This window comes from Mizuhopecten yessoensis, unplaced genomic scaffold (assembly GCF_002113885.1).
Source record: "Mizuhopecten yessoensis strain PY_sf001 unplaced genomic scaffold, ASM211388v2 scaffold4823, whole genome shotgun sequence".
Lineage (NCBI taxonomy): Eukaryota > Metazoa > Mollusca > Bivalvia > Pectinida > Pectinidae > Mizuhopecten > Mizuhopecten yessoensis.
In genome coordinates, this window is record NW_018405739.1 from 1,194,088 (window position 1) to 1,214,642 (window position 20,555).

The 20,555-nt window shown below is 38.0% G+C and overlaps 1 protein-coding gene across 2 annotated transcripts in view; it reads left to right on the top strand.

Annotated features, from left to right (window-relative positions):
- LOC110449829 (transmembrane protein 135-like) overlaps positions 1 to 20,555 on the top strand; it is a 219,296-nt gene that overhangs the window by 129,573 nt on the left and 69,168 nt on the right. For both annotated transcript variants that reach the window (XM_021496946.1, XM_021496945.1), the window contains exon 6: positions 7,447 to 7,493. In XM_021496946.1, coding sequence (XP_021352621.1) covers positions 7,447 to 7,493 — 47 coding nt within the window. The remainder of the gene's footprint in view (positions 1 to 7,446; positions 7,494 to 20,555) is intronic.

Below are 20,555 nucleotides of genomic sequence, written 5' to 3' on the forward strand. Positions count from 1 at the left end.
TAACTATGTTAATTGTGTCCACAGACCTCAGCCTATATTACCTAACTATGTTAATTGTGTCCACAGACCTCAGCCTATATTACCTAACTATGTTAATTGTGTCCACAGACCTTAGCCTATATTACCTAACCATGTTAATTGTGTCCACAGACATCAGTCTATATTACCTAACCATGTTAATTGTGTCTACAGGCCTCAGCCTATATTACCTAACTATGTTAATTGTGTCCACAGACCTCAGCCTATATTACCTAACCATGTTAATTGTGTCCACAGACATCAGCCTATATTACCTAACCATGTTAATTGTGTGCACAGACATCAGCCTATATTACCTAACCATGTTAACTGTGTCCACAGACCTCAGCCTATATTACCTAACTATGTTAATTGTGTCCACAGACATCAGCCTATATTACCTAACCATGTTAATTGTGTCCACAGACCTCAGCCTATATTACCTAACCATGTTAATTGTGTCCACAGACATCAGCCTATATTACCTAACCATGTTAATTGTGTCCACAGACCTCAGCCTATATTACCTAACGGTATTGTGCACTTTTCTCTTTCTTAACATGGTTCTTTGTGGTATGATCATTTGTCTTCATCAAGTTTCATTATATTCTGATAACCTTAACTCTTTTTCAGAGTAAAATAAGCCAGAGTTAAATTTCTTTTTAAGCTGCAATGTGCTGCAAAACATGTTATGACGTAAGGCCTGTAGGAAATTTTTGTTGAAAATATATTTGAATGACAAAAAAATCACATGTCGTCAAACTTGCTTCATTGGACAATTGTCTTAACAATAAAGCATCAAGCTGCTAGGCTAGTGGTCAATATACAACTACTAAGACTGACGGTAAAGGTCAAGCTACTGAGGCTATTGGTAAAGGTCAAGACACTAAGGCTGATGGTCAAGGTCATGATACTGAGGCTGATGGTCAAGATCACAATACTAATGCTGATGGTTAAGGTCAAGATACTTATCCTGATAGTCAAGGTCAAGATACTCAGGCTGATTGTCAAGGTTAAGACACTACGGCTGATGGTCAAGGTCAAGCTACTAAGGATGTTGGTCAAGGTGAAGATACTATAATGCTGATGGTTAAGGTCAAGATACTAATGCTGATGGTCAAGGTCAAAATATTAATGCTGATAGTCAAGGTCAAGCTACTAATGCTGATGGTCAAGGTCAAAATACTAATGCTGATGGTCAAGGTCAAAATACTAATGCTGATGGTTAAGGTCAAGATACTAATGCTGATGGTCAAGGTCAAGATACTAATGCTAATAGTCAATGTCAAGATACTAATGCTGATAGTCAAGGTCAATTAAGATACTAAGGCTGATTGTCAAGATACTAAGGCTGATGGTCAAGGTCAAGCTACTAATAACGCTGATGGTCAAGGTCAAGCTACTAATGCTGATGGTCAAAGGTCAAGCTATTGTTGTTATATTGGTATATCACACTGCTGAAATGTTACATTATTGCCAAAAACTGTACACCAAAGCATTGTTTTGCCCAGGAGCTTACCATAGGTACATAGGGAGATATTGCTGAAAAGAGAGAGCGTTCCAGGTATATTGTAATGAAGGCAGCAGATCAGAGTTAGGGTCACTAATTAGAGAGTATGTAAGTAAACCAATCGTACACAATATGTTAGTTGATGTATATGACGTTACAATGGGTTACAGCAGAACAGTTATTTTTCTCCTGTCCCCAAACCTGTAGAGGTGGGTGTTTTACGGTGTTGTAAACAGGTTGTTTTACAATAGCAAGCTACTGGAGACACTTGATACAAGTAAAGATAATCAACTATACTTTATTGTTTACTAATCTGATTTCAAAATTAAAAAAATAATGACTTGACAGATTTTACAGAAAGATGGAATGAAAAAAATAATCTTTTGTTATATTGCTGTCGGTAGTATACAGCGTTCATTCAGGATAATATGCCCTTAAAGCACGATTTATTTCTAGACAACATGTTAAAATATCGTAGTAGCAGACTTGTGTTCCTGCTGAGGGTATAGAATTACTACTGCCTAGTGTGTAAACTTAATTAACCAAAATTAAACATCTGATACATTTCAGCAAATCACACGTTTAATTACATTCCTTGTTTAAGTGTACTTTTACATGCGGTAAGTCATCCATGGCAGTTTGTATTTGCACAGGTAGCTATTTGTCTGGGAGTCTTGGATTTCGTGATATCTGTCACCGTGTTTACTTCCTCTGTACACCTCAACTGCAGTCTGTATACATAAGCACCTGTTTGGTTGTATCGGGTCAGACTAACATCCCATCCTTCACGAAGTGGGCAAACATTGACTGTCAATAAAGGTTCAGGTGAAATCTGTGAATTAACTGTAATAAGGTTGTTTTGTGCGTGCCGGTGTGAAAGGCGTCCATTGGAGACACAACACCTGGCGGTAGATACACACATAATTAATGTGTCACACATGTCACAATTAATTAAAATGCCTGTCAGAACCTGTTGGCATTTTTCTGCCAGTACATGTTGTATATAAGTGTAGCGTCTTTACATGCATGTAGATTTAGTCTAACGGTCTCAGATCTCATTAGTTCTTCACCATGTCTGTATATCACGTCCTCCCTCTGTCATTTCTTCCTGTAGTTTTTGTCAATCCATTTGTCTATCATTCTGTCATATCAGTCTTTTGTCTGTCATCTGTGTTTTGTTCATCATGTTTTCAGTCCATCTTGATCTTCTGTCCGTCTTCTCATGTCTTCGCTTTCTGTCTATCACCTTTATGCCTCTTCTGTTCATCATTCCTGTGTATATACATCCTCTCTCTGCCTGGTATCCATCATGTATGTCCATCTCTGTGTCTGCTATCTGTCTGCCCTTACTGTTAGTATATCTGTCCTTTGTCCATCATAGCTGACTATTTCATCAACCTCCATTTGAACATCTTTCCATCTGTCCAGTTTAGCTGTGATATTGTTTAATATATAGGGTTTATTGTTATCAACATGTCAGTATATTTAAGAACATTATCTTAAGACTACTGCAACACCAGATCAATGAGTACATTGAAAAATAAAATGACGTGAATCAGTTTGATGACATCATAAATATGGTGTTTATGCCCCCGCCATAAAATGGGGGGGCATATAGTGTTGCCCATGTCCATCCCGTCCCGTCCCGTAGCGTCCTGATTCAATGTAAACACTTAGCAAATTCATTCTTCGACAGATTTTGGTCAAACTTTATACAAAGGTCAAGTTAGAGTGTATTTTGGACATCGTTGTATTTCAGGGATCCAAGGTCAAGGCCAAGGTCACACTTGCTATATATAGAAATTCTTCCCGTCCCTTCGCGTCCCGTCCCGATTCAATGTAAACGCTTAGCAACTTCATTCTTTCATGGATTTTGGTCAAACTTTATGCAAAGGTCAAGTAGGATTATACTTCGGACATTGTTGTGTTTCAGGGTTCCAAGGTCAAGGCCAAGGTCACTGTTGCTTTATATAGAAAATCATCAACTGATTCATTTAAACACTTAGCAACTTCATTCAATATGTTATGGAGATGGTAATAACATACAGAAAAAAATCCATATGAATATTAAAATCAACTTATCAACTTGAAGTGTAGTACCTTGTGTGTGTGTGCATGTTTCAGGGTATCAAGATCAAAGTGGTTTTAACTTTTTATAGAACACTGAAACTAATTTCACATGGCAGCGAGCGCATTTATGTCTTACAGACATTTTCTAGTTTCATCTTTTTTCTTGGAAATCAATCATTGCATATATATCATTAGTTTTTCCCTTTGAAAATGTATAGAATAATTGTAAAACTTGGTCAAGCATTTGATCATAATTTTTCTTTCTCATAAAGTTTAGAGAAAATATTGATTATCATTACATGTAAGATATCATGGTAGAAATCGAAATATGCAATATTTGTCATTGCATAGATTTAAAAACTAGAGTGAAACGTAGCTTTGATTTCTATTTTCTATATTGCTAGTGTTGAGTAATTTATTTGAATACATTATTAGACATATAGGGCCTGCATCCTACATATAGTCCTGTGGTTCTTAGTGTTTGTTTTGTGACATGACGAGGAATGCCACAGGTTTCATTGTGAACATGAGTATTTCCACTTTACATTTTAACAATGAAAAAATAGCTGTGTTGCTAATGTGTTTGTGAAGCCCAATCGGCCCCTTGTTTAAGTTTGAGACTGGGTGGAAAAACAAGAAGGCTGCCAGACAGACATCTTGAATTTTACCATTAAAGTTTTTGAACACCATTTCACAGAACATGTTGTACAGATCTTCTCTCTGAATTTCATGAATTCTTCCTGTTTCATAAATTTGCTTTGTCTTTTTTGGGACTATAGAAGAAAAATATTGCTGCTAGAAATCACTGTTGGTTTATTTGGGCTCCGTATCGGAGATACGGGTGTCCTATAGTAATCACTCTGTCTGTCTGTCTGTCTGCCTGTCCGACCACAAATTTTGTTCCTGGCTGATAACTTTGGTATTTATTGACCGATGTACATGAAACTTGGTCAAGATGTTCAGTTCACAAAAATATACATTAAGGTAAAAAGTCAAGGTCAAAGGTCAAGGTCATTGGGTCAAAGGTCAAGGTTAAATTTTGTACCTTTTTCCTGATGAACATTTTGTTATGTTATTATGAAGCAATGTTGTTCAGAACTTCACACAGAGTCCACTGACCTTCGGTCCAGGTTACGGGTTCCAAAGGGTCAAGATCAAGTTTTGTATTTTCCACTTATGAACATTTTGTTATGACATTATGAAGCAAGGTTGTTCAGAACTTAACACAGATTCCACTGACCTTAGGTCCAGGGTACGGGTTCCAAAGGGTCAAGATCAAGTTTTGTATTTTCCACTTATGAACATTTTGTTATGACAGTATGTCAATGTTGTTCAGAACTTAACACAGATTCCACTGACCTTAGGTCCAGGTTACGGGATCCAAAGGGTCAAGATCAAGTTTTGTATTTTTCACTGATGAACATTTTGTAATGATATTATGAAGCAAAGTTGGTCCGAATTTTAAAAGGAGTCAACTGACTTAAAGTCAAGGTCATTTTATGGTATTATGTAGCAAACTTGTTCAGAACTTAACACAGAGTCCACTGACCTTAGGTCCAGGTTACGGGATCCAAAGGGTCAAGATCAAGTTTTGTATTTTCCACTTATGAACATTTTGTTATGACTTTATGAAGCAATGTTGTTCAGAACTTCACACAGAGTCCACTGACCTTAGGTCCAGGTTACGGGTTCCAACGGGTCAAGATCAAGTTTTGTATTTTCCACTTATGAACATTTTGTTATGACTTTATGAAGCAATGTTGTTCAGAACTTAACACAGAGTCCACTGACCTTAGGTCCAGGTTACGGGTTCCAAAGGGTCAAGATCAAGTTTTGTATTTTTCACTTATGAACATTTTGTTATGATATTAAGAAGCAAAGTTGGTGGGAATTAAAGAATAAGTCAACTGACCAAAGATCAGGGTCACTGGGTTAATGGTCAAGGTCATTTGGGTCCAAAGGTCAAAGACAAAGTGGATCTCTGACTTTGACCCGGCTCTTGAAGGAGGAGGTATATATAAGGTGAAATAAAACAAATCAAAGCTAACAAATGAGTATTGCACCAGTATTTACATTTCTGTTAGCCCAGCAAATATGGAGGTGGAAGGAAACAAGACTCACATCATAGTACATGTAAAATGTATATTTTGTTTCCTTGTGATTCTTTTTGAAGTCCAAATATCAAACGTCAAGCTCAGCCATATGGGCAGATTGCTTCTTGATGATTATGGGGGATATATTGCCACAAGACGGGGCCCTTACTGACCTGTCAATGTTCTAGTTTTCTTTAACAAATTAACATATTACAGTCCATGGGGCAACGATATATAATGACAATGTCAAACCCAGCAGCATAAGTGTTGATCATATAGGTAACAAGATGTGCTGACTCTTGACATGACTATCACTCTAGCAAATGGCAGAAAAAGCTCAAACCTACATAAAACTAATGAAGATCTTACAATGGTGTGTGCTGATTAAGACCCCTGTACGGGATCCCTTGTTATTAACATTATTTTACAAAGGTAATGAGCTTTATTTTGATGCCATGGAGCGGCCTCCTTCATCTGTCTGACCGTCATTAGAAAGATCATTTATTGCAGAGCTGTTGGCTTACTGCTGCTGTTTATTTTATAGATATTCAAACTGGCATCAGACTCCTAACTTACAACTTTCTGATAAATGAGAGAACTTATTAAAAACACACAAGAAACTTTTACACTTATCTGTGATTATGGTATTGTGATGAAGGAGCATGAAGGGCAGGCTTTTTTTTTTATTATTTATTGTGATGTTGAGAAGTTGAAAACCAACGTATAGAAACACTGGAGATGGGTTAAATGGTACTGAGGTATAACATTTGAGTTCTACATACTTCATGGACTGAAGTGGGCCAGCAGGTACTTAGTGGTATGTCAGGCACTGTTGGCTCCAATTTGAAATGGTCTGCTGTGTCATGATGCTCCACCATTAACTGTTAATGACTGAAGGAATTCCCACTGAGAAGTTGCATGTCATACCTGTAAAACATTGGGGAGAGCCGGAGTTTGCCTACGCTTATTTCCGTAGTCATCCACAGGAACGTCATTCCAGGATGATTAGTGTACAGTAGGGTGCCTTGTTTAAAGTCTTAATCCTTTTGTTCTTTTAATGTAAAAGAAATGATATTGTCAATAACGTTACGTTCAGGTATTCCTTTTGATGCGACACATGACAATGCTGATGGCAATATTTTGTCTTTGATAGTTAATTAATTCTGCAAGATGTGGACGTGAACTCGCTTGGCTGACAGGGGCCATATTACTTCCTGTGAAGCCCCAAGGAAGTATGATGACCCTATTATTAGGAGAGCTTGGTTGTTAAGTAGAATGACAGCAGAGTCTTGCGTCCAAATGTTTATTACTGTAATTACTCCCTACCATTATCCAGGCAATCACAAGCTTCCCTATTGTCTTAGCCAATCACCACATGCCTTTATCTCCTCCCGGCCAATCATCATTCTCCGCAGTCTGATCTCATCTGTCATTTCCTGCAGCCGGGAAGAAGAGTTGATTATCTCTAAAATTTCAAATTGTTTGTGTGTAATTGACAGTTGAAAGACCTTTTAAGACCTTTCATACTTGGGAGAAAAACTATCCACTGGAAAATAGATAATTTCCGTCTTTAAAATCACACAGGATGAGAAAATAAAAAGTGGGGTTGTGATTTAGTTTGAAATAGACCGAAAGGGAAGCTTCATTATGAACAAAGGAAGTCTGTTATACTCACTGCAGGATTGCTGTAATTAAGATGGCCGAGACCCATTGTAACACACTTATTAATGTGCTCTCCCTGTTTCTATTTTTCAGGTACTGCTATTCAGTGCAGCCACAGCCATCTATCTCTACCTCTTCAAGTAAGTCCAGGCTATCATTATAAGCCTAATACTGGCATTTGTTTTTTGTCCATAACAATATGTCTGTCTTTAGACGGGGAAAGAGTAAAGGCAAACCTTCTATCATAAGGAAAACAATGTTAAAAAAAATATAAAAAAAATAAACGTTTGAATTTCAGAAAAATAGTATAAAAACATGTTTTAATAAAGAAATGACTCAAACCAAGGTGAAAATTGTCTTTAATGCCAGGCACCTTAACCTTGCTTAACCACCACACAGGGGGTTGAAACACTGTAAAGAGATCTAAACCTACAACTGATTAGGATAAAGCATTTTTTTTCTGACTGCTTCCAGGAAAGTTATGAAACTAACCATTGTAAATGTTGGGGACATACTTAGATCTGTCCAAGACATTTATTTGACATGTGTATGGCAGCTCTATATCTATATAAAACTGCCCTGATGGGTATTGATATCAAGGTTTTAGCTAGCTCCTAGTGCCACTGATCCTATCTATATATAGGACTGCCTATGATTGGTATTGATATCCAGGTTTTAGCTAGCTCCTAGTGCCACTGATCCTATCTATATATAGGCCTGTCTATGATGGGTATTGATATCCAGGTTTTAGCGAGCTCCTCGTGCCACTGATCCTATCTATATATAGGACTGTCTATGTTGGGTATTGATATCCCGGTTTTAGCTAGCTTCTAGTGCCACTGATCCTATCTATATATATAGGACTGTCTATGATGGGTATTGATATCCAGGTTTTAGCTAGCTCTAGATAGAGACAGGTTGATCACAGCCATCTTCTACTCTAGATAGAGACAGGTTGATCACAGTCATCTTCTACCGTAGATAGAGACAGGTTGATCACAGCCATCTTCTACCCTATATAAAGACAGGTTGATCACAGCCATCATCTACCCTATATAGAGACAGGTTGATCACAGCCATCTTCTACCGTAGATAGAGACAGGTTGATCACATCAATCTTCTACCCTAGATAGAGACAGGTTGATCGCATCCATCTTCTACCCTAGATAGAGACAGGTTGATCACAGCCTTCTTCTACCCTAGATAGAGACAGGTTGATCACATCAATCTTCTACCCTAGATAGAGACAGGTTGAGCACAGCCATCTTCTACCCTAGATACAGACAGGTTGATCACAGCCATCTTCTACTCTAGATAGAGACAGGTTGATCACAGCCATCTTCTACCCTATATAGAGACAGGTTGATCACAGCCATCTTCTAACCTAGATAGACAGGTTGATCATAGCAATCTTTTACCCTAGATAGAGACAGGTTGATCACAGCCTTCTTCTACCCTAGATAGAGACAGGTTGATCACAGCCTTCTTCTACCGTAGATAGAGACAGGTTGATCACAGCCATCTTCTAACCTAGATAGACAGGTTGATCATAGCAATCTTTTACCCTAGATAGAGACAGGTTGATCACAGCCTTCTTCTACCGTAGATAGAGACAGGTTGATCACATCAATCTTCTACCCTAGATAGAGACAGGTTGAGCACAGCCATCTTCTACCCTAGATACAGACAGGTTGATCACAGCCATCTTCTACTCTAGATAGAGACAGGTTCATCACAGCCATCTTCTACCCTAGATATAGACAGGTTGATCACAGCCATCTTCTACTCTAGATAGAGACAGGTTGATCACAGCCATCTTCTACCGTAGATAGAGACAGGTTGATCACATCAATCTTCTACCCTAGATAGAGACAGGTTGAGCACAGCCATCTTCTACCCTAGATACAGACAGGTTGATCACAGCCATCTTCTACTCTAGATAGAGACAGGTTGATCACAGCCATCTTCTACTCTAGATAGAGACAGGTTGATCACAGCCATCTTCTACCCTATATAAAGACAGGTTGATCACAGCCATCTTCTACCCTAGATATAGGCAGGTTGATCACAGCAGTCTTCTACCATATATATAAAGACAGGTTGATCACAGCCATCTTCTACTCTAGATAGAGACAGGTTGATCACCGCCATCTTCTAACCTAGATAGACAGGCTAATGACAGCCACCTTCTAACCTAGATAGAGACAGGTGGATCACAGCCATCTTCTAACCTAGATAGACAGGCTAATGACAGCCACCTTCTAACCTAGATAGAGACAGGTGGATCACAGCCATCTTCTCCCGTAGATAGAGACAGGTTTATCACAGACATCTTCTAACCTAGATAGAGACAGGGTAATCACAGCCAACTTCAAACCTAGATAGACAGGTTGAGCACAGCCATCTTCTACTCTAGATAGAGACAGGTTGATCACAGCCATCTTCTACTCTAGGTAGAGACAGGTTGATCACAGCCATCTTCTAACCTAGATAGAGACAGGTTGATCACAGCCATCTTCTACCCTAGATAGAGACAGTAGAGATAGTCAGACCTTGGCTCCAATTACATTTCTTTGTGAAATAAATACACCACAACAGTACCCAGAACCTACTGAACTTGAAAACAAAAAGGTTTATATTATCAACCTATGATGCTTTGCGATTCAAGCATTTTATTTATAAAATAATGAGGCCTTATAATGAACTTAACAATCATTGTAATTTTATAGAAAAATGAAAAATATTGTTCACTCTATAATTTTGATATTACAGTTGACACAAATTAAGTGTATGGGAGTAATGTTTTACATTTGTCCTGCTGCTGGATTTCTAGAAGCCAGCTTAAATTACGATACATTCATATACACAACTTAAAGTACATGTCCAGCGTGGATAATTGTCATATCAACACGGACAATCTTGTGTCTTAGAGAAGAGCCCCACCCTTGGGGGAAATATGATACATGATAATCTTTGCAATTTATATTGATGGATTTGACTAGATATCGAATTCCTGATTTAATGAAAAAAGTAATTATGGGTGCGGGTAATATTGTCTTGTATCCGCAGGGATGAAACCTAATCCCTGTGGAACAGGCTACGGGATCTGTAGGAAAGGTGGAGGAATCTTTAATTAGAGGAAATTTCTAGGTTGCTGTTTACTGTAGAAGCTTTTTGAGCGATGGATGCCAAGTCCCTGTAATGGATGGAGATTTCATGGCCACACCTTATGGGCAGTCGAGGAATTCCAGGTTTACTGACCGTCTATAGGTACTAGGGGTGGACGGTGCAAAAATCTAATTACAGGTTGAGCAAAAAGTCAAAGGACTTTATCGCAGCCCGTAGGAAAGACACAGGAAATATTCTGGATATAAAGTCTATATACAGAGTACTGATGAGTGGAAAGTTAGAATCAGATACAGGTTTATCAAATAACTGTTTAGACACAAACATAGCCATATTAACTAATTCCAGTGTTGTCAGAGTTTGTGCTGTCACTACATCAACAAACGACACATGAAACTTGAGGCCAGTGTCCCCCATTCCCCTCACACAGGTGAGTTGCTGGGGAAAAGAAAGTGAAAATGGCTTGTGGAGTTTGTTCTTAGTCCACAGGTTTACATTAAGATTAGGCTTCTTGGTAGGAGGGATATAATGATATAGTATTTCTATATTGGACCATATGTTATAGCAGATTATCATTATCATTTGTATTCCCATTGTGTAAAAAGATCAGTGTAAAATTTACATAAAGATTTTATTAATGTAAAGCCATCATACCAAAGACCCCCGTGTTTGAAAGCTTAAACAGGCAGAACCTAAACCTGAAATGGAAGTATTAGCTTTGGCCTGCCATGAGGTCCAGGACACATTGGAAAGCCCTGAAACCTGGTGCTGTGGTAGGCAGGGGTTTGACTCCCAAAATGTCAGGATATTGTAATACATGTTTTATGTCAGGGCCTGCTACATGAATGCATATAGATGCTACTGTATGGCATTAGATCTATTAGGTGACATCTTTCATAGTGACATCTAGAATGTTTCAGATTTATCAGTGGATGATATTTGTAGATACTACAGGAGAGCACTATTTGTCTGCTTTGTTTATTATGGATTATTTTAGGGTGTTCATTGATCAGATTTTGAAGTGATTCATTAGAAGTGTATAATAAAAAGGTAGCTACATTAAATAGCCTTTCTGATAGAACCTTGGTGGTCAGTAACAGCTGTTGATTGGTGATATTTTACAAAATAAAGGCAACAAGGGAATAAAATAAAAACACACTCAAATGTTTAGTTGTCTAGCATTATTTTTAAAGGGGAATCAGTGAAATTCTAAAACAAGTAATGTTAGCTTAAATACTGAGTCATTGATCTAACTAGGATAGATTTGTAAGGTAGAGCAACAATCTAGATTAGAAAGTTTCCTCACATTCTCGTGGTGAATCTCACATACCCCGTTCTCCTGTGATAATCTTACAAACATTCAACTTGATCATTAATCAAACTAAGATCCTTGTCATAAAGCGACTTATTGAATCAAGTGTGTGGATTTCCTACACGTTGGGCCAGCTTGCTATTCCCAGGGCCCTTCGTTTGGCAGTGTGGCCTGGTGTTGATTGTATTTCAGCACAAGAAGATAGGCTGTCTTCAGCAGGCTCTGATAAAACTGTCACTTTTCCCTTCGTTTGGCATCCGTCTCGAGGATTAAAAACTTATCTTTTATTCCCTTGTGCAGTCTCCTAGTGGAGAGAGTTATGAGGACTGATACCACCTATTCCAGTCGGTCCAACCAAGGTTAGGGTTTCGTGAAAGCTGCAGTCACATTAAAATACCACCACTACTATCAATAAACACAATGATTGTGTTCAAAATCCATGGATTCTTTTTTTTTTTTAATTCACCACAAAATCCATTTTAAGAAATATCGCTGATAAGAAGAGGAGTACTGTCAAGTATAGATTTTTTTGTGGGAAATTTACGGTGTATTGAGTGAACGCTTTATGGCACTGGTGTCTGTCGTAGGGTATAAAAACCAGTAGTGTTCCTACTACATATCAGACAGAAACATGTAGCATGTATTGGATAACACATTATTTCCACACCATGCACATTTACTAAATTTGTCTTAAATCTTTCGGGTCGTATATTTTTACTTCCTGTCTTGATAATTTTTTACACCAAAACTTAATTTGAAAAAAAACACCTAGAGTCACATTTAAAGGTACCATAAAAATTTAGTGAATCTCATGGTTACTGAATCAGAGGCTGTCAGAGCGTCCTTGAGCAATTAAAATCATTCTGAATTTATGTTAAACAAATCTTGAGCAATCAATTAAAGCTGAAGTAATGCTATCATAATTGTGTAAATTTTACTGGAATATTTCCTGGAGAAGCTTAAGTTACAGTAAGGATCCCCATACCACATCCAAACATTGTAACTACACAATGGAAACTGTTTTTTCCTACAGTACTATAGATTTGACAAATCATTTCTGAAAAGAAAAACGGACCTTGCATGAGTTTTATGAAAAAATAATAAAGATGTGAAATAAATAGAATATTATCATGAATAGAGTCATGAGTGTCCTTCCCATACTGTAGTTATATCTGAAGCGAAAGTAAGGGGAGGTTACTTCATATATTAAAAACCACTAATTGGAGAAACTTGTTACGGTAATATTTACCAGGGGAAATTTGTTAGAGTAATATTTACCAGGGGAAACTTGTTAGCGTAATATTTACCAGGGGAAAATTTTTACAGTTATATTTACCAGGGGAAATTGTTAGAGTAATATTTACCAGGGGAAATTTGTTAGAGTAATATTTACCAGGGGAAATTGTTAGAGTAATATTTACCAGGGGAAATTTGTTAGAGTAATATTTACCAGGGGAAATTGTTAGAGTAATATTTACCAGGGGAAATTTGTTAGAGTAATATTTACCAGGGGAAATTTTTAGAGTAATATTTACCAGGGGAAATTTGTTAGAGTAATATTTACCAGGGGAAATTGTTAGAGTAATATTTACCAGGGGAAATTTGTTAGAGTAATATTTACCAGGGGAAATTGTTAGAGTAATATTTACCAGGGGAAATTTGTTAGAGTAATATTTACCAGGGGAAATTGTTAGAGTAATATTTACCAGGGGAAATTTGTTAGAGTAATATTTACCAGGGGAAATTTGTTACAGTAATATTTACCAGGGGAAATTTGTTACAGTAATATTTACCAGGGGAAATTTGTTAGAGTAATATTTACCAGGGGAAATTGGAGTTATGTATCCTTAGACACACTTTAGTTTCAATAATGTTTACCAGGAGGAACCAATGATACAATAATGTTTATTTTGAGAAAATTTTATTACAACAGTATTAACCTAAGGAAAATTTGGTAAGAATTTAAGTTCCAATCCTGAACTCAAATTGGGTGTAGTGCCCTTTACTTTTGAACTAAAGTCGTAGGAAATCTTAACTCTCATAGGTAGGTTTAAAGACGACCAAAGTACCTAACAAAGTACCTTCCAGCTGTGTGTCAGACTTCCTGGCTTTAGATTGATTCGAAGTTACCCCTCACATTTTCAATATTGAACATTTGAACCATTGGATACTTGTAGCATTACACAAATATCATTTTGGTGAACACACAGAGCCCCAGAAATCTAAGCCCCTAACACTAGAGTGACTCAATGTGGATCGCTACACCTGAAGTTATCTTGAAATGATTGGAATAGGATGCTTTTTGTGTAAAGGAATTCCATAAACCCAATATATAACTAGTGAAGATGACAAGGGGTATTTCTGATAAACTCAAGTGTGTGTATAGGTAAAAAAACAGCTATCTAACCTAAGTTGTATGTAAATAGAAGAGAAGAGTCGGTTAAGACCCTAAGTTAACGGGCTGTGAAGGTAATAGTCGGTGCTGGTTAGGTTTCTGGTATGATGCAGTTTAATTAAGATATTTAAATTTTCTGTGACTGTATCAGATAATTTCATATCAGACTTAAGTGGTCATACTGAGATTATTGTTTCATTAATTTTAAGAAAAAATATTGTTTGTGATATTTGGATGAATTTAAAAAATTTAAGGAAATTAGGCTAGCGCATGGAGCTAACTAGCTGTTAACTAAACAGACTTGGGTCTAAGTGTGCCAACGAATTTGACTGATGGTTGTCACCAAACAGGCATTACTGGTTCTTTGATCCATTGATTGTGTGTGTTGCCTGTGGACCAGCGCCCTGACGACCACACTACACACAGGTATTCGTAGGTACGCCAACGACACTCTTGTTTTACTTTTTCCTGTTAGAGTGTCCTCGCTGCACGTATAGGTTCTCCACGTTACATAAACACACATATTTGTCATCTCAGGCCCCAATAAGTGTTTGGTGACCGTTTGGCAGTTGACTCTTGCCTGACAGTTAATTGTCGTTTATCGAACCGTTGCATTGTTGAACGACAAAAGTCGAGCAGACGCACAGGACTCCGCATCATGCAAGTCAATGGCATTGTTTACAAATGTGACAGAAGTGTGATATAAATTAACTTCTAAGCAGTGTGGGAAAATCTAAGTGGTCCTGTTTGAAAGTTTTGGATTAAGTACAAGTAGTAATAACAAGTAGAAAAAATTGAACAAATGTTGTAGTTTCGTTGTCTCAAGTTTGTTCTAAGAGGGCTAGTTGATGGCACTGAGAGGGTGTGAGAGGTGCCGTGTTATTAATGGTGTCAGATAGCTCAGGGTGACACAGCAGGTTCCCAACCCACTCCAATACTGTCTAGTTTCTTTGGGCAGGATCCCTGTCGCCATCTTAAAATCAATAGAGGGCTCTTAATCAATCAAATCTGTAGTCTCTAGCAAAGTTCATCTCTGTATCTCCCGAAGCAGTAGTTGATGAAATGGAATTCTGATCAAATGGAGGCAGCTTTGGTGAATTTGACTGATAACAATCGCTGGTGTATGTTGTTTCACCGCGTCAGCAATCGTGTCTCGTTGGTGTAGCATTGATCTTCACAGTGTATTAATCTCTGTCATATTCATATTCTCCTCTATAATAACACCCATCTACTAATGTACATACAGCCCCAAAGCTTGATGTTGTATCGGCCAGCAGGCAAATTGGATTCCATTGGATAGAGTGTAAGGTTATCCTTCTGACAAACACAGTTATTCAGTGGCTAAGAATAGTCACATTCCTCTCTACCCAACAGTAGTGGTTAGTAGGAATTTATGGAGGTCCCATTATTTTATAATTGATTAATTTGGAAAAAAGAACATGCTTATATAATCAATTCCTGATGCCAAAAAGGGCATAGTTTGTCCCTGAGCCACTTTTGGAATCAAGGGGGCCAGTTTGGCCGTCTTGCTATAGACAAATAGGGAATCAGTACTAGTGTTGCCTCTAATATAATAGGAATCGAAGTGGTCAGTGTAGCCTCTAATATAATAGGAATTGAGGTGTTCAGTTTGTTAACTTGTGAGTTGATGGTGTCAGGTTTGTCTCTTACTATAGGAATCAAAGTGCTCAGTGTGGCCTTTTACTACTTTTAACATCGGAATCAACTGGGTCAGTTTTATCCTGTTACTATAGGAAATGAGTTGGTCAGTTTTGGCATCTCATTATTGGAGTTGAGGTGGTCAGTTTTGGCCTCTTACTGTTGGAATGAAAGGAATGGTTTGATATGTTACTATAGGAATTTAGGGGATCAGTTTTGTCTGCCTGTATACGTTTTGTCTGCCTGTATACACATATAGCCCGATAATGTCTGTCTGTCTGTCTATATTAACTGATATTGTCTTCTATATGTATACACATATAGCCTGGTTATCTGTGTATACAGACAAACAGACAGACAGATAGATAAAACAGACAGACAGACAGATTGACAAAACAGATAGGCAAAACAGACAGACACAGACAGACAATATCGGGCTAAATGTGTATATGGACAAACAGACAGACAATTTCAGGTTATCTGTGTATACAGAATATGAATTGGAAGTGTTTTTAGACAGAAGGATTGTACTGACACCATTTGTCCTGCAAAAAAATAGCATTATGAAGGGACTTGTGATTCAACATAGAGATGTGGCTTCACCTGACATGTTCCTATTATACAATATAATGTGGAAACTTGAAGTTTTCTGATGATGCCTCATACCATATAATACATGGACTTGACAGAGATAGACACATTTTTATGTAAAAAGGCGAGTGGCCATGTCAGTAGATATAAATAAGTCTGTAAAGGCCAGTATATGTGAAGTCACACTCGCCATTGTACTGACAATCGAGGCTCACTCCGACAGTTAAAATACAACAACAATGTCCCACTAGTTACAAAGCCGGAAACATGCTGGGAAAACATCGCGATCATTGACAAGTTAAATTTAGAGCGGGCTGCCCCCTGGTGGGCTGCGGGGAGGCGCGGAGGATAGAGTAGCCGTAACGACTGATGTATTCATACCTGGGCATTGTTACACCTGGTTCTGGTTACCTGTCCCTAATAATATGATGTCGTCTCTAATGTAACTCAACACGAATCCCAATATTTTTTTCCTTTTTCTTCATGCCAAAATATTTTGGCAAAACAGCTTAGGGATATTGTGTTTAGATTTTTTTTCTGATTTTGAACATTGACAAATGAGGACATGTCAGATAGAGCCAGCAGTGGGCTGTGGAGACAGAATTGATATGTGAAATTCTTTCCCGCTTACTATGATGTATTGCCGCTAGGAATTCTACATTTTTGAGAAAATTGCTTAAAAAAGACAATTACTTAAAAATTCCAAGTGTCCTTAATATGGACAAGAATTTTAATAGAACAGAGTTTTGATATATATTGCCATAGGGATACTCATCTACAGACACCAGCTGTATAGTAGCCTTTAAAAGTTGTGTCCAGATAAGACAAACATTTCACTTAAAAAGGAAATACTTTCATTTGTATTTCCTGAAATAAAACTATTTTTTTTTAGATTTGTCCATATTAATATACTAATGTCATGTTCAGTATCATAATATCTCTATAGCATATCATATATTTTCCTAAGATATACAGACAGGTGCAGGCTATATGAATAAAAAGGCATTCAGCTTGTATACAAGGACGTCATTACCTTCACAATACATGTCAACATTTTCACTACTTGTTCCATTCGTTATAAACAGATGTAGGTATCTGGAGGATGATAACATTTGTTTTATCTATGCAAATGTAAGTCTATATTTTTGTCCTGTTCTGGAAGTGTTTACTGTCCTGTAGTGGGAGTCATGGACCATTTTCTGTTGTAACTATGGAGCTATATAACACATTACTAGAGGATGATTTTATATGTGCTTGTTGATATAGTCAGCACCAGATACTTTGACAGGAGGAGTTATATCTGTAGATCGGCCACAAAATTAGGCCTATCTTTCTGATGAAACTGTTATATAGTACTGACCAGTTTGGTTGGAACTACACAATAGCAGTCTCTGGTGGGACCAAAAAGCCAGTAGTAAAAGTCCCTCATAATGGAACTTGGACATATGATGGCCCATTGGGAACTTTAGCCGGAAAATATTTCATATATTCAAAATGTCACAGAGAGGTTTCTCCCCGATATAAATCCTAACACTGGCTGTTAGCCAATCAAATCTGGCGCCAAGTGCTGATGTATAGTTGTCATGGGGACACAGAAAATGAAATACGGGACAGATTCCTTTGCTAAATGACAGAAGCATGCGTCTTTTTCAGCTCTTATAACGCCTAACTGGCTCTGTCATACAGATATCAAATTATTAAATATGGTCACTATTGTAATATCAATTTCTGCAACTGCTGCATAATGTTTATAACACATTTGTGACAGGTTGAGATGTTTACAGCTATCGAGGTTCCCAGGAAACCCTATCTTGAATTGAGAGGGAATATGATTCACAGATAATTTGAATTTTTTTATGAGGAACAAAATTGGCAGCTAATGACTCTGACCTTTAGGAAGCAAAATTGCATTACACAGGGCTGGATGTGGATCCGGATGCTGGGTTCTATGGGAGAAGGAATGTGAGTTGTCTGTCAAAGTTTGGCTCAGATGCTGTCATCCTATTTGCCTACATGTCGTTTGTGGAAGGCTTGATATCAAACATGCTGCATTTTGTACATATCAGACTTTCCCACAAATAGAGGCCCTATTGTCCTCTTCATGAACATCCACATCTTGTCATTCTTGACGAAGAGAAATCGGGGTCATAAAGACTGTAGAACTCAAATGAGTTCAACACTAGGGAGTGCTGGTCTAGTTGGTGAATTGACATGGTTCCACACTAGGGGGTGCTGGTCTAGTTGGTGAATTGACATGGTTCAACACTAGGGAGTGCTGGTCTAGTAAGTGAATTGAAATGGTTCAACACTAGGGGGTGCTGGTCTAGTTGGTGAATTGACATGGTTCAACACTATGGAGTGCTGGTCTAGTTTGGTGAATTGACATGGTTCAACACTAGGGGGTGCTGTTCTAGTTGGTGAATTGACATGGTTCAACACTAGGGTGCTAGTGTAGTTGGTGAATTGACATGGTTCAACACTAGGGGGTGCTAGTGTAGTTGGTGAATTGACATGGTTCAACACTAGGCGGTGCTGGTCTAGTTGGTGAATTGACATGGTTCAACACTAGGGATGCTAGTGTAGTTGGTGAATTGACATGGTTGGATCAACACTTTGGGTGCTAGTGTAGTTGGTGAATTGACATGGTTCAACACTTGGGGTGCTAGTGAAGTTGGTGAATTGACATGGTTCAACACTAGGGGTGCTAGTGTAGTTTGTGAATTGACATATGGTTCAACACTAGGGGTCCTAGTGTAGTTGGTGAATTGACATATGGTTCAACACTAGGGGTGCTAGTGTAGTTGGTGAATTGACATGGTTCAACACAAGGTGTCACTGCTGTAGATGGTGACTTAACATACTCCAACACAAGGTGTCACTGCTGTAGATGGTGAAATAACATACTCCAACACAAGGTGTCACTGCTGTAGATGGTGAATTAACATACTCCAACACAAGGTGTCACTGCTGTAGATGGTGACTTAACATACTCCAACACAAGGTGTCACTGCTGTAGATGGTGAATTAACATACTCCAACACAAGGTGTCACTGCTGTAGATGGTGAATTGACATACTCCAACACAAGGTATCACTGCTGTAGATGGTGAATTAACATTCTCCAACACAAGGTGTCACTGCTGTAGATGGTGAATTAATATTGTTCAAAACTAGAGGGAAGCTAGGAATATGACAGAAAACCTCTTTACCAGGACTGTCTGTTCACAGAAAACCTCTTTACCAGGACTGTCTGTCTACAGAAAACCTCTTTACCAGGACTTTCTGTTCACAGAAAACCTCTTTACCAGGACTGTCTGTTCACAGAAAACCTTTCTACCAGGACTGTCTGTTCACATGACATGCTTCCTTTGAGTCTCTTCCTAATTCTAAAATATTTTAGTTTTCACTTGGTCCATTTTTGTGATTATAGGTGCCATAATCTATTGGAGAAATGCAATTTGAATGTTTTATCCCAATTTTAGACATTAAACAATAATCTGATGTTTATACACAAAACAGCTTTTCCTGTCTTTCTGTTTTTCCCATGGTCCATGCTTAGCCTTAAACTCTAGGATTACAGAGTTTTAACCCATACAAGTGGGAGCAACAAAGGTCAGGGTTATCTTTCTACTTTAGAAAAGTCTCAATTCAGGCCCATTTCTTTTCGCTTTATATTATAGGTATAGCGTTGAATCATAGCACAACTTACACACACATACCCACATAGCCTTCCAGAAAACTTGACATTTAAAAAAAAGGTCAATTTATTAAATTGGTGAAATGTCATGTCACGTTGTGGAAACATTAATTATGTGATGAATATTATTTTTATTTCGGAGGAATTATGAGATAAGGCTCAATAAAATAGACAGGATTTGGTAAAAGTCAGTCCAGGGTGTCCTAATGAAGATACATTGATTTTCAATGTATCGGAATATTACTTTTGGCAGTGTGTTATTGGCCGGGGCTTCCTTAGCGGGTAGTAGGATAAGCAGGTTGCTTTGGTCACCATTGATCCTGTGTATTAACGTGCCATGGTGGCCACGAAGTTTAAAATGACAAATGGGTGCCTGATCCCTTGTCACTGAGGGGAGGTCACTCCGGTCTCAAGTCAAAACCA